The sequence below is a fragment of the Tasmannia lanceolata genome, unplaced genomic scaffold, assembly GCF_043159265.1.
Source record: "Tasmannia lanceolata isolate RefF3 unplaced genomic scaffold, GAP_Taslan_0.1 ptg000008l, whole genome shotgun sequence".
Taxonomy (NCBI): Eukaryota; Viridiplantae; Streptophyta; class Magnoliopsida; order Canellales; family Winteraceae; genus Tasmannia; species Tasmannia lanceolata.
The window spans coordinates 12,570,899-12,590,540 of NW_027518685.1; the positions used below are offsets into that span (position 1 = coordinate 12,570,899).

The 19,642-nt window shown below is 39.9% G+C and overlaps 2 protein-coding genes across 2 annotated transcripts; one reads left to right on the forward strand and one right to left on the reverse strand.

The window, feature by feature from the left end:
* Positions 1 to 115: 115 nt before the first annotated feature.
* LOC143884392 (nucleolar essential protein-like protein) lies at positions 116 to 5,114 on the forward strand. The gene is made up of 7 exons (XM_077387926.1): positions 116 to 474; positions 1,612 to 1,704; positions 2,108 to 2,252; positions 2,349 to 2,459; positions 2,547 to 2,629; positions 2,770 to 2,827; positions 4,773 to 5,114. Exons 1-7 carry the CDS (start codon positions 238 to 240, stop codon positions 4,850 to 4,852), a joined length of 807 nt encoding a protein of 268 aa, XP_077244041.1. The 5' UTR covers positions 116 to 237; the 3' UTR covers positions 4,853 to 5,114.
* A 1,317-nt stretch (positions 5,115 to 6,431) lies between these two features.
* Positions 6,432 to 18,901, reverse strand: TADA (tRNA arginine adenosine deaminase). Its single transcript, XM_077387927.1, has 4 exons — positions 15,000 to 18,901; positions 14,807 to 14,894; positions 7,998 to 8,125; positions 6,432 to 6,953 (listed from the first exon to the last, which is right to left on the reverse strand). The coding sequence occupies exons 1-4, from the start codon at positions 18,539 to 18,541 to the stop codon at positions 6,689 to 6,691; spliced, it is 4,023 nt and encodes a 1,340-aa protein (XP_077244042.1). The 5' UTR covers positions 18,542 to 18,901; the 3' UTR covers positions 6,432 to 6,688.
* Positions 18,902 to 19,642: the final 741 nt, after the last annotated feature.

Consider the following 19,642-nt stretch of genomic DNA (forward strand, 5'->3'; position numbering starts at 1 on the left):
GTGGACGGTTCAGATCAAACATTAGAGTATCAGACCATCCACTCAGCAAAACCTAATGCGTAGGATAAGGTACGTGTACCCATTGCGTAAGTTAAACCGAGCCACTAGAACCTATCTTTGTTGCCCTAACTTCACTTTCTCAGTTTCACTACGGTTGGGAGAAAGACCACACATAAGCCTCTGTTTGTTTTTTGCTCATTTGAAAGAAGTGGCAACGCGAGAGACCACTGAAAAACCATGGTTCGCCCTTACGCAGTAAAAGGGCTGAAAAGGAAGAAGAGAGAGGTAGAGGAATCGGAAGAAGATGATGAGAAAACGACTGAATTAGGAGGAGAAGAGGAGGACGAAAGGAAAGAAAATGAGGCCGTACACGATTTGCCTGGGATTCCAATTCTACCCTCCGATGAGAAATCCAAGGCTGGGGTCATCTTCATCCTCGAGAGGGCTTCTTTGGAAGTCGCCAAAGTTGGAAAAGTAAGAACTTTTCGTGTTTTGTTATCTTGTATGGAATTCAGGGTTTTGAGTTTGTGGGTTAGGGTTTTATCTCTGTTTTATGTAATTTGGAGATTAGGGTTTTCTTTTTCGTGGGATTTTGTGTTTTAAATGCAATTTGCATTGGGTTTCCTATCTGTCTTCTGCAATTTAGGGTTTGGTGTTTTCCCTCTTATAAAATTATGGTCTACATGGAGATGTAGTTTTATTTTAGTTTTTGTGGTCTTAGGGTTAGGTTTTTCTCTGTTTGTGCTGTTCCAGGCTTGGATTTTTTCTTATTTAGGCCTTCTCTTATTTTTCGGCTCGCATGAAAATTAGGATTTTCTAATTTTTTCTTTACAATTTAATTTGTCTCGGATTAAGGTGTGCTTGGTTTTCTGTTTTTATGAATTTAGGGTTTATGTTTTTCTAGCTGATTATTTTAGGTTAGCTCCAGTGTGCAACCCAGTTCCATTTTGGGTGAAATTTGTGTGTAAATTGCAATCTAATGCACGCAGATTGCACCAAAATGCAATTGGGTTTCAAATCCAAATTGACCATTAAAGTTTCTTTTTTTGTTGAGATATGGTTTGATTTATTTGGAGGCTTTGTAGTTATGCTGTCCCTGATTATGCAATTTCGATGTTTGGATTTCTATTTTATTTTGGCAGTTTAGGGCTTATGTTTTTTTTATCTATGATGTGATTTGGTTGGAATTTTGTGGGATTTACAGTTTCATGGGCTTAATTTCAAGGTTTAGGGTTTTCTCCATACCTGCTATTTTTTTTGGCATTTTTGTTCTCTTTTGCCGTGACCTACTGTAATTATGTTTAGTTTTTAGTCGTCAGGTTTTGGGTTAGCTAAGCTCGTGCACTTTAGGGTTTTGTTTTTTGTTTTTTCATGCAATTTGTGTTTTTCTCCATCTGAAAGCTATGGTTTCTTGCTATGTTGGCATATTAGTATCCATGTGATTTTTGATATGTCTATGTATTATCATTAAGGTTTAGATATTCTATCATGAGACTGAAGAGCTCTGTGTTTGAGGTATTAGTTAGATGCAGTTTGAATTGGCTTTCTTTTTTATGTTATGGTTGTGCTTCTTTTTCCTATACAATTTATGGTTCTTTTTTGTATCTTCAGACTTACCAGATTTTGAACTCGGATGATCATGCGAATTTTCTGAGAAAACACAAGCGCAATCCTGCAGATTGCAGGCCTGACATTGTTCACCAGGTTAGCGACTTTCTTCAAATTGGGGGGTTTTGATCCTGTTTGCTTGATGTCATGGAATTGAATTTTCCTAGAACTTTTACCTCCCAAACCCTCAAATCCTAGACCCTAAAGTTTGATTCAAGTCATAAATTATAATCTCTATACCCTTGTAAAACCCTGAAGGCCTGAAGCATAAATCTTCAAAACATGAATGCTAGTGTGAAATTCTAAGTTCAGAAATACTGACCCTCAAGACTTAAACCGTATAGTGTAAACCCCTAAGTTCAGAGTAATAACTTGACAACCTCAAAAGCTGTTGTTCTAGAAGAAAAATGGCAATAAAATTACTTTGAGCTGAGTTGTCTTTCTTTCATTTAACACTTGATTTTTATTTATGAGCGTATGCAACTGATGATTTCTTCAGGCTCTCCTTGCAATATTGGACAGCCCCCTTAATAAGGCTGGGAAGCTGCGTGCGTTGTATGTGAAAACAGAGAAAGGGGTCCTTGTTGAAGTTAAGCCATATGTTCGTATGCCGAGAACATTTAAGCGGTTTTGTGGGGTTATGCGTAAGTCAACTGATTTGCACCATTTCATCATGTGTGTTGTACGATTCTTTTACTTGGTTCGCAAGATCTTACTGTGTTTCTTTTTCCGAATTTCAGTACAGCTGCTGCAGAAACATAGTATAAGTGCAACTAGTAAGCGTGAAAAACTTCTACGTGTGATTAAGAACCCAGTAACTAAGTACTTACCTGTCAATTCCCGTAAAATAGGTATGGTCGAATTTGTTTTGTGCCAGCCCTTCTATCACCATATGGTATAAATGGGATACTTCTTCTAATGGTCTGATTCCATTGCAGGCCTGTCACATAGTTCAGAAAAATTAGTTCAATTACGGGACTACGTCGCCGCTGCTAGTGATGATGCTACCCTTGTTTTTGTGGTATGTTCAAATTTTATAATTGCCTTTTTCTTCTTTTTTGATTGGTGGTAGGGTGTGAATTTGTATATGTTAGAAGGCAGTTGCTCTTTGTATATTTCAGCTACATGACCTTATAATATATTGTTAAATTGTATGTTTAGGTTGGTGCGATGGCCCATGGGAAAATTGATAAGGAGTACACTGATGATTTTATATCAGGTAAGTTTTCCATTAAATTGGAAAGGTTTCGTATGATTTTCTATTAAAAAAATCACTGATGGGCTTGCTTTGGACAATTTTGCAAATACCTTTCATTTGTTGTGTTCATATTCAATTTAGACGATAAAGGCATTGTTTCCAGGATTAGTTAACCTCTACTACTACCTAGAGCATGATCTGCCTGTGAAATGCTTCCAATTGAACAAACTGCAATACTTTGGGCGTTGCCCTAAAGAATTTTCAGATTAAATTAACAGCTCGATTGCATGTTGTTAGAAAGTTAGGGCCAGGGGGTAAAAGATTTAGATTATTGCATTAAATGTCACTGAATTTGTTTTATAAGCATGGCCACATGCATAGTGTCAAACTCTTACGAGTCGTACGAGTCAACTCTCGAGTCAAGTCGAGTTGCCGGGCTTTCGAGTCTAGTCGCCCACGCGAGTTGCCTCTGTCGAAAACTCTTATGAGTCATCTGGTGACTCTTACGATTCGCTTTGAGTCGAGTAAAAAAACTAACCTTTGACCACTAGACAACTTCTAGACATCATTATTGGTTTTTATCTTAGGTGGCGCCTACGTGGCGGAGATGTTCCTCCCCCCCTTCCCCCCCCCCCCCCATAATCTTCTCCCCTTTTTTCACCAAAATGGAGAAATTTGTTGGGGGAATTAGGAGAAATTCTTGTCTTGTTCTTTTTCTCTCTTTCTCTCTTTCTCTCTCTTATTTTTCTCTCTTCCACCTATATTTTGATAATGACACCCTACATCTTCCGCTAATTTCCTCGAGCAACCAAACACTACTCGCAAATCTCCCTCCTAATATTCTCCCCATCTTCCATTATCTTCCATTCGTGTCGAATTCTCTGACTTATTTTTCTCCTATTCTCCCAGCCATCTACAAGCAACCAAACAGAGCATTAGTGCTTTATCTATGTGCAATTGGGTTATATTTTTTTTACATGCTTCATCTTTTGAGACATAATGATATTTTTTTTCAACTACATTTCTACTCTTTTCAAAAACTCTTACGAGTCACGAGTCAAATAATTAAGAAATCGAGTCACAAGTCGAGTCACGAGTTGACAACTATGGTCACATGTGTTTTGCAATGGTCCAGTACATCTTTCTGGAACTGGATACTAGAGGACAACTCAATTGCATGTTATTAGGAAGTTAGGGTCAAGGGGTAAAAGATGTAGATTATTGCATAAAATTTCACTGAATTTGTTTTATAAGCATGGTCACATGTGTGGAGTGGTCCATTCCGTCTTTCTGGATACTAGAGGTTAGCTCACTTTTGCTTGACGAAGGTCAAAATTCACATCAATTGGTGGTTCCTAACGTTCCTATCACCTGGAAAAGATCCACTTTCAACTTGCAACGTTCCATTTGTTGGACAATTATGATTGTCTCAGTTTGCAATTGGCCACTATCTATCGTGGGGCCCTCCATATTGGACAGCCTGAACTACACCATAATGTAACCGTGTGTAAGATAGAGATGGGGATATGGGCATTTTCTGTCCATTCCATTGAACAGGAAACGATAACTACATGTTGAAAGTTGTGGTTTAATAATTCGTAGTAGAGTTGGAATGAAGTAGACTGCATATTTGAGCGACCTATTGTAATCTCTAGTGATCGAAATAGAATATAAAATTGCATGGAAATCATTTGATGTGGAAGCAACAATGAAGGCATGCAATAGGGTTGGTTGGTATAATTATAAGCATCTTTTGTGATTGCAAGGAGAAGCTACTCTTGCATGGATCTTGTATGGAAATAGAATTTAGAAACATTGGTAAGCAGGGTTGGTATAACTGATGTGTAAATTATTATGTAACAGAAACCATGAAAAGGACGAATTCCTTTTTTTGCTCTTTTAGCTCATTTACGTTTAAACAATAGGGTGCTGAAGTTAGTCATGCGTTTTTTTTTTTTTTTTGCAGTTTCAGGCTACCCACTAAGTGCTGCCTGTTGTATAGGCCGGATCTGCAATGCATTGGAGCTGAAATGGAAGATTTTATAAACCCAATTCATCTTGTCAGCTGTGCTTTGTTCCTTTGGCCAATTCAAACCCAGTTTTGACATGCCTTTTTACATGTGTGTGGTTGTTTGTTCCAGTCTTGTTGCATTTCTCAGAAGATCTTATTAGTTATTAGATAAGACTGGTATGTAAATTACAGAGTAATATGATGATGAACTTTCAATCATTAGAGAAGAATTCAGAGCAGACTGGTATGTAAACCACAGGCTTATTAGATTGCAATTTTTAATATCTATTTATACTATTTATTCCCAAATGATTTTACCAGATTCAGAAAAAAAATGTCAAATTTGCATTTTAAAACCCTTTTTTTTTTTTTTTTTAGATTCGGCAATACTGTGTTAAATTTATTTTTATTTTTGAGGGAAAGATTTTTTATTTTTATAGTAGAGCATTTTATTAAAAGACAGAAAAGGGAGAAACACTGGCGACTGAGATGGTCAATACAATGTGAAGGAAAAGGAAAGAGATACAGTAAGAAGTGTACAGACTTCTCATGGAGGAAGTCATACAATTCTAGGCCCTCTCTATCCACTCTGGCCCTTGCAAATATATCGGCCTCTCTGTTATCCAATCTTTGTTTATGTGCATGTGGCCTGCACCCGGTCTTGATTCTCGTAGAAGCATTGCGCATATCACCATGGAGGGAGCTGAGTCCCCTTAAGCCACCTGATAATGTTGAGGGAGTCCCTCCACAACTAAGCTATCCAATACGGCTCCCTCTATAATCCTCATGCCTTGATAATAACGCTTCCCTCCCTATCCACCCTGGCCCTTGAAAATGTTCAAATGCATTTTTGGCCAGCTCTTCAACCATACTGCCTCTACATTTTGTGAGTGACAATCTTAAAGGTGCTACATGCATTTATTTTATTTTTTCCATGTTTCCATTTATTTAACGCAAAAGCTTTCATTAAGCAAGGGAAATCGTACATGAAGAGGGATCAAATGTTCCGATACTGGTAGATTGAATCTGCCTAAAAAATTATAAATATAAGTCTGCAAACCAAATCCCATGTAGGAAACAAACCCAGAAACACAGGAGCTGCCGAATCAGAGGGAATGCCACAGCCATACCTAGCTAAAACGCACAAAACACATTATCCCGAAGGTCACAGATTACACCACACATATTTATCCTGATAAGTGATCCATTTATATCAGTTTCATTTGCAAATGATAAGATTATATTAAAGAGAGGAGCAAACCCCAAGACAGAGGAGAGCTGGGATAAAATAAAAGCCCAGCAACACAAAAAAGACAAGGCAAAAAAATTACAAATCACAGTGGAAGGAAATCAACTATCTCTAATGACGTCCAACTCACCCCATCCCTAGCTGAACGATCAACATTGCTATTAGCCGAGCGATGAACATGGTGAAACCGGACAGGATGACGATCCACCTGGTCATGGATCTCGAATATCAAATCTGTGAATCCCCACGGATATAGATATTTCTCTCAACATTGTTATCTTGCTATCTTCACACATTCCTACTGATTCATACTTTACTGTTCCTACTTTCTATTGGAAATTATGAAAATTTCACAGAAATTTAACTTTTTGCAAGCTCTTGATAGGAATGATCATTCAGACAGACACAAGGTCGGCCTACCTCTGCAATGCAGGCCCACCTCGTTATCGGTGAGGATGCACCATGATGGATCATTCCTTATTACATGACTACAAAAGCAACGCATGATTATTAAATTAAACAAAAAAAGTAGATTAAAACTATTCAGATATCTATTCGAACGAAATTAAAGGGGACTGAAATACCCTTGGTTAAGAAGAGATAAATCTACATCTTCCCACTGTTACAAGCAGAACATAATGCTGAAAATATCGTGCACCTTGGTGAAGAGTTTTGTTGGGTTGCTTAAAACAGGAAGACGCGAAGGTGATGGGTCCTGTTTTTTGTTCTTCCTCCTCAGCTGAAAGAACTGCTGCATTATATCTGAACATTCAGTGGCCAGGATCCCACGTCGGATTGTTATATTAGGATGGAATGGGTGGATTGGGCCAGCCGGACGGTTCGACGGATCTGAACCATCTCCTCCTTCCTCCCTGCTAGGAAAGAGGCTACAAAACAACAGCAACACGTGATCCGAACATAAATTTCAACCCAATTATAATGAATTTGAGGATTGGACGCCCTAAATCCTAATCGTAGTGAAAAAAAATAATGTATTGATGCAAGCAAAGTATATGAATAAGCCCATAATTCAGGAAAGCTGATTCGAGTAAAGATGCTTGATCAAGATTCAAAAGTAGGCCAGAAGACAACAGAAACATCATACTACTGTCATTAGTTAGCCCTAACATCTAGTACGAAGATTTTTAATGATTTAGATTTAACTTTTTGACAAAGTTTAAGTATGTTTGGGTGGACCCTATGAAAAGAAAACATAGATAGTATTATTAGGTAAGAACTTAAGTCTTTCTAATTATTTGGATAGTTTTCAATTGGAGAAAGTGGTACACTTGGGTTTCATAAATAACTTGCGATGGGAGAGAGTCCTTAATTGATTTGAGCAAGTAAAGAGTCTAATTGTAAAAAGAGTTTAATTGTAAAAGTTCTATAGAATTATAAGTTGGTTTTGGGGTTTCTTGGACAGGAATATGTATAAAACACTTTCTATTTTTAGATGTTAGGCTTTATTTAGGTTTATGTAAAGCATAATATTGATCATACTCTGCGGTTAGGATAAAAGTAGGATTGTAAGATTTACGGCTATATATACGAAGTTATAGATGTACCTTTTCAGGAGGTTAATGAATAGTTAAGAAATTTCCATTTTGGTTTTAGGTTTTACCCTACTTTGTTCATGTTTTGACTAATCTATTGTTGTTTTTTCGCTTTAGCATTTTTTGCAAAGATCTTTGGATTATTTATGTAACTACTAATTGCTCAATTCTCTAGCACGTTTTGTACATTCGGTGGATTCTTAGTTGTTTGCTTGTATCATACACCCTAGTGAAAAGACAATGCAATTACATAGAAATAGATTTCTCAGCCAGTTATTGACAGGATCTGACTTGTAGTTGCCTTTGTGTATTTAAGGATTACCATATAGAAAAGAAAAAAAGAAATGATTATAAGCAACCATTATGTATGCTGCATACCTAACCCAGCTCCCGTCAGCTCCAAGAAGCTTATTGGGTGCTCCCCATACCACAGTGTCAATTCTAGCTTGTAGAATTGCCCCAGCGCACATTGGACATGGTTCAAGTGTCACATAAAGTGTTGCTCCCTGAAAAATATCAACAGAAGAAAGTTAAGAATGAAAAACATAGAGAATCACATGGCGAAACTAAATCACATGCAACCCTTAGGCCCAGTTTGTTTTGTATTTTGAGAATTGAGTCCAAAACTGATATATGTTTTGAACTCAAAATCGATTCTCAAAATCCACCAAAAAAAAAAATTTGAGCCTTAGACTGCAGGTGTTTGAGACTAGGGCTGCAGCAGTTCTTGTCAGTGACACTTTATGCTAAGCATGGTTCCCAGAGTAAGAAACGTGGCTTTCACTAGGGTCTGTTTGGATGCACAAAAAAGTGGGAAAATCAGAGTAAAAGGACACATTTTCCATTTCCTAGCATTGTGTAGTGGTGCCATTTACTATTCACATGGCAATCCTTGTAAATTTTCCGTCTGCAAGCTAAGCTCTTGAACTAATTGGTTGTTTTACACGAGCCATTTTCTACTGTTTGACTCTGCTCTCAAATCAAGAGAAAATGGAAGTAGAGAAATGGGAATCTATATTCCTTTCCTTCTACTTATATATTATGTGTATCCAAATGGACCCTAAGGGATATGGTCCTAGTATAGCTTGGTGGTTTATCGGGTACGGTTATTAAAAAGGTATGACGATTAAAGAACTGTGCACCAGCATGGAGTCAGTCATTTCTGGTATGCAAAAGAAAAGATTCCGGAACAATATGAAAGGCATAGATCATGCGCTATTGATGTTTGTTTCTAGGTCAGGATTATGGGCTTAGTGGTACCATTTGTTGGGGATTAACTGGGTAGAACTCACCTCTAAAAGCTAGCTGTTAAAGGGAGGGTGCTTGTTCCCTTATAACCCATCCCCATCCACTTCACTTATCCGATGTGGGACTATTTGCTTTTGCGTGGAACTCCAACAATCTCCCCCTCCACGCGGAAGCAACGTGGACCATCTCGCCCCTCCACGCGGTGGCTACGTGGGAACCACGAGATCTTCTCCGAGGGAATTCCACCGTCCTCGGAAGCACACCGGGGTTACCGAAATCTTCCCGGGAGTTACCACGCCCCAGCTCTGATACCATTTGTAGGGAATTTAACCGGGTAGAACACAGCATGGAAAAATATTGTTAGCAAAAAATGTGGGTTTTAAATTGCTTCAGTACCCAATGAAACAGTAAACAAATAAAAATGAGCGCCAGAATAACTGGAATGACAAAAGAGAAGCAGGTGATAAAATCGGATCTAATAAGGTCATGAGACCCACCCACCCACCACGCACACAAAAAGGCATTCACACATGCACAGGTACAAGCGCCGGAAGAATTGAGATGACAAGAGAGTATCAGGTGACAGATTCGAATCTAATAAGGTCCTGAGCCAAAAATAAGAATAAAAAAGGGGACTATCCTAGGGCCCATGAACAGGTAAAGAACAGGGATGATAATGGGGACCATCCTAGTGCCCATGTTTTACTTTTGAAGTGTCTTTTAGGTGTCCTTAAGTCCCTAAAGTTATAGGAGCTGTACGTGTACATGTAAAGCGTTTTGCCTATAAATTGTAAAGCTAGGATGATATGATTTAATAAAATTGACAGTCTTGGTTGCCAACTTATTGATACTACTCACAAGCTTGCTTGTCATGGCTCCCTCCCTCTCTCTCATTAGTCCTCAATTCTTATTCCCTTTCTTTCTTCTATTCTCTTTCTCTTCCCTACAAAAGTAATATTCGAACCCCGAATTCACATCAATTTGGTCTCAGAGCCCCAGGTTTGAATGGCTTATCAAAATAGCGGACTATGATGGAAAGATATGGGCCTTTGGATTGTAATCAATGATTTGCGTTAATGAACATGAATGTCTTGATTGGAAAGAAGTGTTAGAGACGTATTTGTGGTAGCATAATCCGGAAGATAACCAAATGATTTACATTTGCAGGATAACTTTGGCAGAGTGTGCCCTAGAGTGGTCGCCAATGCCGAAGCAGAAATTACACATGATGGGAAAACTACCTATCATTTGTTGGATTGATATATGAGTGATCAATTTTCGGAAACGTTCGCTCTGGAAACTTTTGGGGAAATGTATAATACTACGAGCTAAAACACTTCAAGATGAGAAAACCAAGAAATCCAAAGCTCGTGTAATGAAACTATTTGCTTGTCTAAGGATCCAGAAGACTTGGTGGATGCACATGACAAAACAAGCATAGAAGAGGCAATTATCTTCACTCATTCAAATCCAAGCTTACATGAGAGGATTGGTGGTGTGTTATATCACTCAACTTTAGGCAACGAACGAGAGTCGCACTTGTGATCTAACGACAATTCTGACAGTACATGGCTCGCTCACATTACTTGAGGATTCAGAAAGCAGTCATCATCCTTCAGAGTTGGTTCCGTCAAAAATTAGCTTGTGGATGCTATGGGAGCAGCAACCATATGGGGTCGCCCTGTTTTGAGGATGCTTAATCGAACCTCGTCCCACGATCTTCTAAGCGTGTTTTCCATGACTACTTTGAACTTCTTATAATCTATACTAATAAGCAGTGCTCCTTTCTCAAACCAGAACAACTCTGAACGTTAGGGAAGATAAGGGAAGACCACCGCTAACTGGCCTGTAAAGGAGAGTCGTTTTTAGTCTCATCCGCTTTTTGGGCTTTGTCCCTCCGCACCGAAATGATAGGTTTGTCCTCTATTGACTCAAAAACGACTTTTCCTGGACTCACAAGACTCTGTCATTGTTGGACTCTATGCCTGCTATACCTTTCTTTTTTTCCATTGCTTTCTCTTCCTGCTTGATTTGAGGATCTCTTTATAAGGTGCAAAATCCATAGTAGCATTTGGGGATGCAACAACAATAGTAGAAGCGGAGATGCAAGAATAGCTTCCGCAGGAGCTGCTCTCAGCGAACCAAAGAGTTTAAACAGCCATTTGTTTGGGGTCGTTGTCCAGACCCCAACCATTCCATGATAGAATTTGCATTTGGCCCCTCTTCCACTTTTGGTTTTTTTTGGTCACTACTGTGAAATCCTGTAGCGCCGGTCTGGGTCTCTGACCCCGATGAAAGTACGCTTAAGATAGAGTAAGCACTTCGTATCGGCTACTGACACGAATACCAATCCCAGCTGTTCCCTTTTAGGTCTACTGGACGGTGGATTTACATAGTGAAAGTAACTGACGTACGAAGCTCAACATCCATCCTTACTATATGATATTTTTAAAATCACATAGCACTTCCCAGGTAGGATTCGAATCTATGCGTAGACAGACGGGCTAGTACTAACTCATCACACCATCAATGAATAGATACAATATTGATTGGTTCAGACACAATTGGAGACTCCTTTGAAGACACAATTGTTCCTCTCTTTCCATAAACTCCAAAGAGATGCCAACAGGACCAAACGCCACAATGTTCGGCCTCTTTTAGGCCAAGGGGTGAAGGACCAGCTCGCAAAGAGGTCCTTAATGTGATACTGTAGAATCCAAGCAAAGTCAAATAGATGGAGCATGAAAGACAAAATCATCCATGCATACTTGTAGTGAACATAAACTGTCCTGCCTAAATGCGAAGAGCACAATGACCGACAATGAGCATCCTCTGACTTATCATTTGATCCACCGTATGGATTTCATTGAGACATATTGTCCAAGAGTGATGCAGGAGCATCTCCTTTGTCATTTTTACATTAGTCCTACATGTTCATTAGCTTAGGTTTTCCTTTGCTTTATTAGATTTAGCCCATAGTAGTAGTTTGGTCATTCTTGCCCTTTCTAGATTTACTTTTATGTCATTTTGAACTAGTAGGGATAATTTGGGAAATTCTAGGGGTACTTTGGGAAATTCTAGTTTCATTAGGGGTATTCTAGGCAATTTACATGTAATGGGCTAACCACCCCATCACTTGTCATTCCTTAGTTTTTGTTTGATTTGAAAAGTGTAGTTTGGACAGAAATTAGAGAGAGACTTTCTCTTCTTTTCTTTTTTTTTGAATGGTAAAAATTTCATTAAAAAGACCGAGATGGTAAAAAACAAAGAGAATTACAGAGAGGAATTAATTTTACCATTAAAAAAAACAAAGAGAATTACAGAGAGGAATATTAGAGAGACAGAGACACAAGTTATGCACAACCAAGAGCGGCGGCCACAAAATCAAGGAGGAAGGAGAAAGTCATATTGCTCGATAAACTCCATATGAACCCCACTTCTAGCTAAATTGTCCGCCACTCCATTAGCCGATCTCCTAACGTGACGATAGGAGATGCAGGAGACACCAACAATGTCTTTTATCTCATTAAAGAAATCCGCAAAACGCCAAGGGAAGATATGAGAGTTGGATAACCAATGAATAACATTAAGAGAATTGCCTTCCACCATCACACGACTTAAGATATTCCCCCGCTAAAAATTTGATACCTTAATGTACCACCCGAACCTCCGCTTCGCTAAAAATTTCTCCTCTTCTATCCTTTTGTTTTTCCCCTTGGAAATAGAGATTGAGATTAGGTTCTTCTAATCTTTTGTCTTTTTTCCTTTCATTCATCTTGTTTAATGCAAGATCCATATCAGTACTGAAATTTTCTTGCATCCCCTTGCAAGAATCAAAGTTTCAATTACGATCTGATCACTTTCCGAGCAATACGAAGGCATTTCCAGGGCCACTTGCATCAAGGAGGGGAGGTGGCAGCAAGAGTTCTCCACACTTTGTAGGTCAACAAAGAGGGCAAAGTTGGCTTCAGGCACTGATAGAAAGAGTGTACTGAGAACGCACCACCTGGTTCCCATATTCAGATCCACCTATCATTTCCATTGCTCTTGACAAAGATTGAATTGACAAGTTCTGTAAAGCTGGTCGCACTATCAAGCTCTCTGTTGAACTCTGCAACTAATACCTAGATCAGGTCTTTAACCAATCACTCGAGAACAGAAACCACTAGGAAGAGGTCTAAGAATTTCACTTTGAGGTGCACCTCCCCACACCACACGTCGTACCATAACCTAATCTCATCACCTTTGCACACTCTGAAATGAATCCCCCTTTGGAAAAGCGATAATCCTGGCATGATATCTCTCGAAACTGTAGAACCACTATATTTGTACCAATCTAACGGGGTCTAGCCTCCAAAGCCCTATACATATTTTTCAGCCATCACAATCCTCCAGAGATGGTTCATCCTCCCCAAATCTCTAAACCCATTTACCTAAGAGGGCCTATTCATCAGTTTCAAACTTTTGATCTCCATACCCCCTAAACGTTTATTATGTTTGAAGGCCTCTCTCTAATCCATCAAATAGAACCTTCTCCTGGTATATGAGTCATCCCATAAGAAGTTCCATTGCAGTTGATCTATGAGATTGATAATGCTGAAAAGGCATTTGAACAATGACATATAATACAAAGGAAGATTCGATATAACCGCTTTGATTAGGGTTATTTTGTCGCCCAGGGAGTGGGTTTTCTTTTTCTAGATGGGAAGTCGCTTCTCGGTTTTCTTGATGATTGAATCCCATAAAGCTCTATCTATGGGGTCCACCGCCACTCATCAGAAGGCCCATGTAGATGTTAGGGATAGACCCCACACCCCATCCAAGAATTTAGGCAAAAAGTCCTCGTCATCCATCCTCAAATGAATTCCAATCATCATCGACTTGTTGAGTTAGAGCATTGCCAAGTGGTCATTGCATAGCTCAAAACAACTGCCTTGAGATTATCAATTTTAACCTCCTCACCTCTTCTGAATAAAAAAGTGTCATCAGCTCACTGAAGGTGGGAGATTTCCACTCCCGATGGACTAATCCTTAGACCTTCAATCAGCCTGAGATTATTGGGCTTATCCAACATTTTGCTCAAAATCTCGGTCAAGATTGTGAATCGGAAAGGGGAGAGAGGGTCTTCTTGCCGAAGACCGCGAGAGCCCTTAAAAGAACGACAATCCGTTGATCAAGACAGAATACCAAGGAGAAGAAATGCAGTTATAGATCACCTATCACCAAACCCCATTCTCCTAAAGATATAGTAGGCAACCGCACTCAACTTTATCGTAGGCCTTTTCCATATCTAGTTGCAAAGAACTGTGGACATAATGATCTACTAGTTCGTTGACAATGAGCACCACATCCAAGATTTGCCTTTCTTAAATGAAGGCACTCTGGTTTAGAGAGATATTCTTGACCAAGACTGACTTGACTCTGTTTGCGAGGGCCTTTGCCAAGATTTTAAACACACTTCCTACACCAAGCTGATGGGTCCAAAGTCCAGAAGTCATTTTGCACATCCTTAGGAATGATGGCGATGAAAGTCGCTGCCCATGTTTCTTTCGTGATTCCCCATGTTTCTTTCGTGATTCCCCGTGTTTGCCACATGCACACTGGCCGAAATATGAATGAAAACTAAATGTAATTCTATTTGAACCACCAATAGTATGCATGAAGTGCATGATATGATCAATAAGAAAAGCAGGATTACCAAACGAGAAAGGCCTATAACTCTGACTCAATAATTTCAATTCACAAACATATACATAAATACAGTGGTTGTGGAAAATGAGAAAAAAACAAAGAAAAGTGACAAAAGGCAATGAAAAGAAATACCGCAAGGCGCTATGTCCGAAGCTGGTTAGAAGCCTCCCGTATACATATCATTTCAACATGTGCGGAAAATGAGAAAAAAACAAAGAAAAGTGACAAAAGGCAATGAAAAGAAATACCGCAAGGCGCCATGTCCGAAGCTGGTTAGAAGCCTCACGTATACATATCATTTCAGCATGTGCAGTAGAATCTCTTAATTCTTCCACCCTGCAACAGATAAATAACCCCCATTAAACTAAAATGTTTGATCTCACTGGAATACAAGGCAACTGTGTATGATGAAAAGATCTAGGTGGAAGTGATTTTACATACAGATTGCAGCCACGGGCTATAATTTTTCCATTTTGAACTAGCACAGCACCAACTGGCACCTCCCAAGTATCAGCAGCCTTCTTTGCTTCCAACAGTGCTATCCTCATATACATTTCGTCAATTTTTCTCTGCTCATTTTCATGTTTAAATGCTTCTTCCCACTCATCAAATCTTTCTTTCAAGACTTGCTTATTCCGTTGAAGCTTCCTTTGCTTCAATTCTCCATATTTCTCCTCAGTTCCACTGGTTTCAGTCAGCTTTTCTATAGGTTCCTCATGCAATTCTGTGAAGCCACTTCCAAGAACTTTCCTGCTTTCTGATATTTCTTCTTTGTCACTAGCAGCTGTTAAGCGTCTCGCAAAAGATGTTGAACTACCCACCAATGGTAACGAAGAACCTACTGTTTCTACACTAGAAGGAATGGCCTGTCTTCGCTTTTCAACTTCAATCCACATAAAGTTTTCCTCTCCAGATGACGAAGAAGTGCCCATGAATGTTGAACCACTTTCTAAGGTTCCCATTGATGCTGAAGTACCAGCCTCAACCTGCGATACTTTGCCCCGGAGACTTGTCCCTTCAGAGGCTTCTTGCCTCTGAGTTGGAGTCATCTTTGGTTGGGTTTGATCGACAGATTTTTTTATCGGCAATGGTTCCTTTGGAATGCCACCCCGTCCCTCCTTTACATTCTCATCATCATCATCAGAATCATGTTGCTCATGACCAGAAAACCAATCTTCACTTGTTACAGATTCATGTGATGAACTTTTTGCACCTGGCTGCGGAGTGGAATTATGAGAATCGGCACGTGCACCCCAACCTTTCCTAACCATATCCCCAATGTAACTCCACAAGGACCTGCCGGATCTTCTCACAATGGCATTACCATCATTTGAAGGACCAGTTGGATCCACTACTTCAACTGTAGAAGAACCCGTCTTCGGTGCTTCTGTCCCAGAAGTTTCTTGAGAAGACGGGCCCAAGACATCCCACATTTCATCAGAGGGGCCCTTTGTCCCAGTTCCGGCAGAAGATTGCCTTGAACCCTGTCCCTTGAACTGGAAATCCTCGGATACATACTGACCAAAACCCTGCTGTACATATTTCTCATCTCTGGATGCTTCTATGGTGTCCAGTATACTTTGCTGCGAAGTGGAAGTTGTTTCGGAAGACGTCCTGGCCTTCTGAATTTCAGCAGTATGTCTAGTTCCCATAGGCAATTCTTGCGACGTTGACATTTCCTGCCTTACCCTGTCAGCAAACTCTCCAACAAAATGAGCAGAGGACCTACCTAAACGGTTGGCAGAACCTAATGTATCATCATTGACTAGGAGCCCAGAATGCTCCTCGTGCATCTCGTCTATTTCAGTGCTATCATCTACGTTGTGGAGATGGGTGAATAAGGTATTAGAGACACTCTCTTGTGTTGCATATGTAGTTGGCTCCCGTGCAGTAGTTGAACCCCGGGCTACTCTTTGAGATTGTGGAGGTATCACCATCACATGTGTATTTTTCTCCTCTTCATTCCAAGAACCGATTTGTTGCTCTCTAGCTTCTGAACCCGGCACTGGCATTGATTTCTGCTCACGGTCCCCCGGTTTCGTCTGGGTTATCTTCTGCGAACTGGAGGCCCTTTCAGTATCACTCTTGTAGGACTCTAATTTTTTGGTAAGCCTTACAGACTCCTTCCTTGGCCCAAATCGCCCAACGACTCGTTCGTCTGTTATGTTATGTTGCTCTCTTGGTTTCTGAACTATATTCACAACTGAAGTTGAATTCTCTTCTCGGTCATCCATTCTCATTTTAAAAACTCTTTGGGAGTCATTGGCCCTTTCGGCATCATGCATATGAATCTTCGATATATTGGTGAGCTTTTGAGACTCATTTATTGATCCAGTTTGTCTAATGAATCGTTGATCAGTTTGGGTGCATTGCTCACTTCCCTCCTGAACCAAATTCAAATTCAAAGTTGAGTTCTGCTCCCTATCATTCACTGTCATTCTAGAAAGCCTCCGAGAACTGGAGGTCCTTTCAATATCACTATTGCTGATCATTGACACTTCTACAAATTGTTGGGACTTTTCTCTTGATTCTGCTTGTCCAATAACCTGTTGATCTCTTTTGCTATATTGCTCTCTTCGTTCCTCAACCAAATTCACATCTGAAGTGGTATTCTCTTCCCAGTATTTCAGTTTAGTGTTGACTAGCTTTTGGTTACTAGATGCCCTTTCAGTATTATCCTCGCGGATAGCCGATATATTGGTAAGCTTTTGGGTTTTATTCCTTGATTCTGTTAGTGCAACAACTTTTTGGTCGTTCTGAGTAAATTGCTCTCTTGCTCCACGAACCAAATTCCCAGATGAGGTTGAATTTTCTTGTCTGTCCTTCATTCTCATTTTGGACAGCATTTGAGAACTGGAAGCCCTTTGGATATCACTCCCACGGAACTCTGGTACTTCAGTTAGATTCTCGGATTCTTTCATTGAAGACCATTCACTATCATTCGAATTCATATCTGATGTTACCCCATTCTTTTGTCTTGTGGATTCTGCACTAGCCCTTTCCACTTCAGCAGTTCTCCTTTTTAATCTTTCTCCATAGTGCTCAGCATCTTCATACTTCCGAAACTGTTCAAATTTCCCCTCAAAAGCATCCACTTTACCCTGTCTTGAATCGTTCTTATAATCACTAGAGGATTCTCTAATAACTTTTTTGTGTTTAATGCGAAGATTGTCATCTGACTTCCCAAAATACTCTGCATCATTTTTACCAGAAAACCCTCGATCAGGAGAGCTCTCAACATCACCCACTGACGAAACTGAATAATATGACGAGCTAGACCCATCTTTCCTTCCCTCAACATTGTCTTCATTCAAAGAATCCTCCCTTCTACTCCCCCTGTATCTCCCCGAGTACTTGATTTCGCTCTTCGAACTGCTTCCCAGAGAACCCAATTCACCATACTTATCTTCTTTTCTTGAATGGTCATCGACTCTACCTTTCTTCTCTATTCTACAGACACCTTGTCTGCAAACATTAGCCTTTTGCAAACTCTCCCCTGAGAATTCTCCATTTCTCTCTCTAACACAATCCTTTGACTTCCCACCAAAATCAGTCAACAGGCTGAGCATCTCCTCAACATTCCCTTCATGACCCAAATCCGACTCGCGTCTCTCCCAAACCACACAAGCAACCCTCCTCTCTCTCCTCATCTCTTTCTGAGGGTAGAAAACCCGGTCAGATCGACGAGGATCGCTTACAGCCGCCAACCGACAATACCCATTCGCGGCCAAGATCATCCTTCTAGAAGCTGACCACTGTATCAGAGTAGACTGCCTCAACCCATATAAAACCCGTGGGTTCATAGTGAACCCATGGATGGAAAATGCACCCCGAGATAAACAAGAGTTGGGTAGTCTTTCATTCAGCAAGCAAAAATCACTCAGAGAGAAAGACCCTTTGTTTCTAAAGGCTATGCTGGAGCTTACATAAGTATCCATAATTGATGGTATTTTGTTTGTGGGTTTTGTTTCAGATACCCACATCACACATCCATTAAACAAAGGGAGGAGAGGTGATTAAGAGAAAAGGTGTAAAACCCATTGAAAAAAGTAGACCCTTTTCTGTTCATGGGATTTTGGTATATGGGTTTTGTTTCAGATGCCAATATCACCCATTAGTTTAAGAAATGGAAGGGGGGGATCAGAGAGAAGGAAAAGAAGCTTACCTTTCGGATGAGAGATGGATTTGAACATGGAGTGAGTTACAGATTGAAGGGGGAAATGGATAAAATTGTGTCTGGGTGAAATTGGAGAAATAGGCGAGAACTATAATTATTGTTAACTTGATGAGGTGAGAGGTCTGTGGCATGTGGAGATCTGATCAATTTAGGGAACTGGAAATATGAAATGGGACGCTTGGGTTTTTTCCGTGGCTAAAGGCAACTCTGTTGAGCTCGGGTTGACTCACTTAGTTGGCTCGGGAATGGCTCGCTAGTAGATTTTGGAAGGCTAGGATCATTTGATTGGTGCGAATTTCGATCAATAGACTATCTAAAGTGGGCCCATTGAACGATGATTTTGAAAATGGGAAGTGATATATTCACCCCCTTTTTTACTTGGGACAGCCCCTGGGTGTAAATAAGACACTGGAGGAGGCTGTCCTAAGTGAAAAATGAGGTGATGTGAGAGACCTCGATGATTTCTTTCCTAAGTTCAAATAAATCCCACTGTAAATTTAAATAAATCCAAATGTAAAACTCATTTTAGATCAAAATCACAGCCTCGTATATGACAAGTGGAAATGAACAGCAGTTACATTCATCACAAGTATTGTCTTGCGGTTCCAATTACCAATTATACAAAAAAAAGGATGATGGAAGAGGGGAGTTGAGAAGAGAATGGGGGAGAATATGTGAGAGTATGCTCTGGATGTTTGGAGATGAGGGCGTTCACTACACCTTCTCACATCGAAGGTAGACGGTGCTCAATGGACCAGTTGCAAGTAGGAAGAAGTGAAGAACACACTGATTACTTCTCTTGCCAACACGCATGAACTGCACTAGCTAGGTTGTGTTATTGGTTACAACAGAAACATCATAGAAAAAATGCATAATAATCTTCTCCCTTTTCCATACAACACTTATA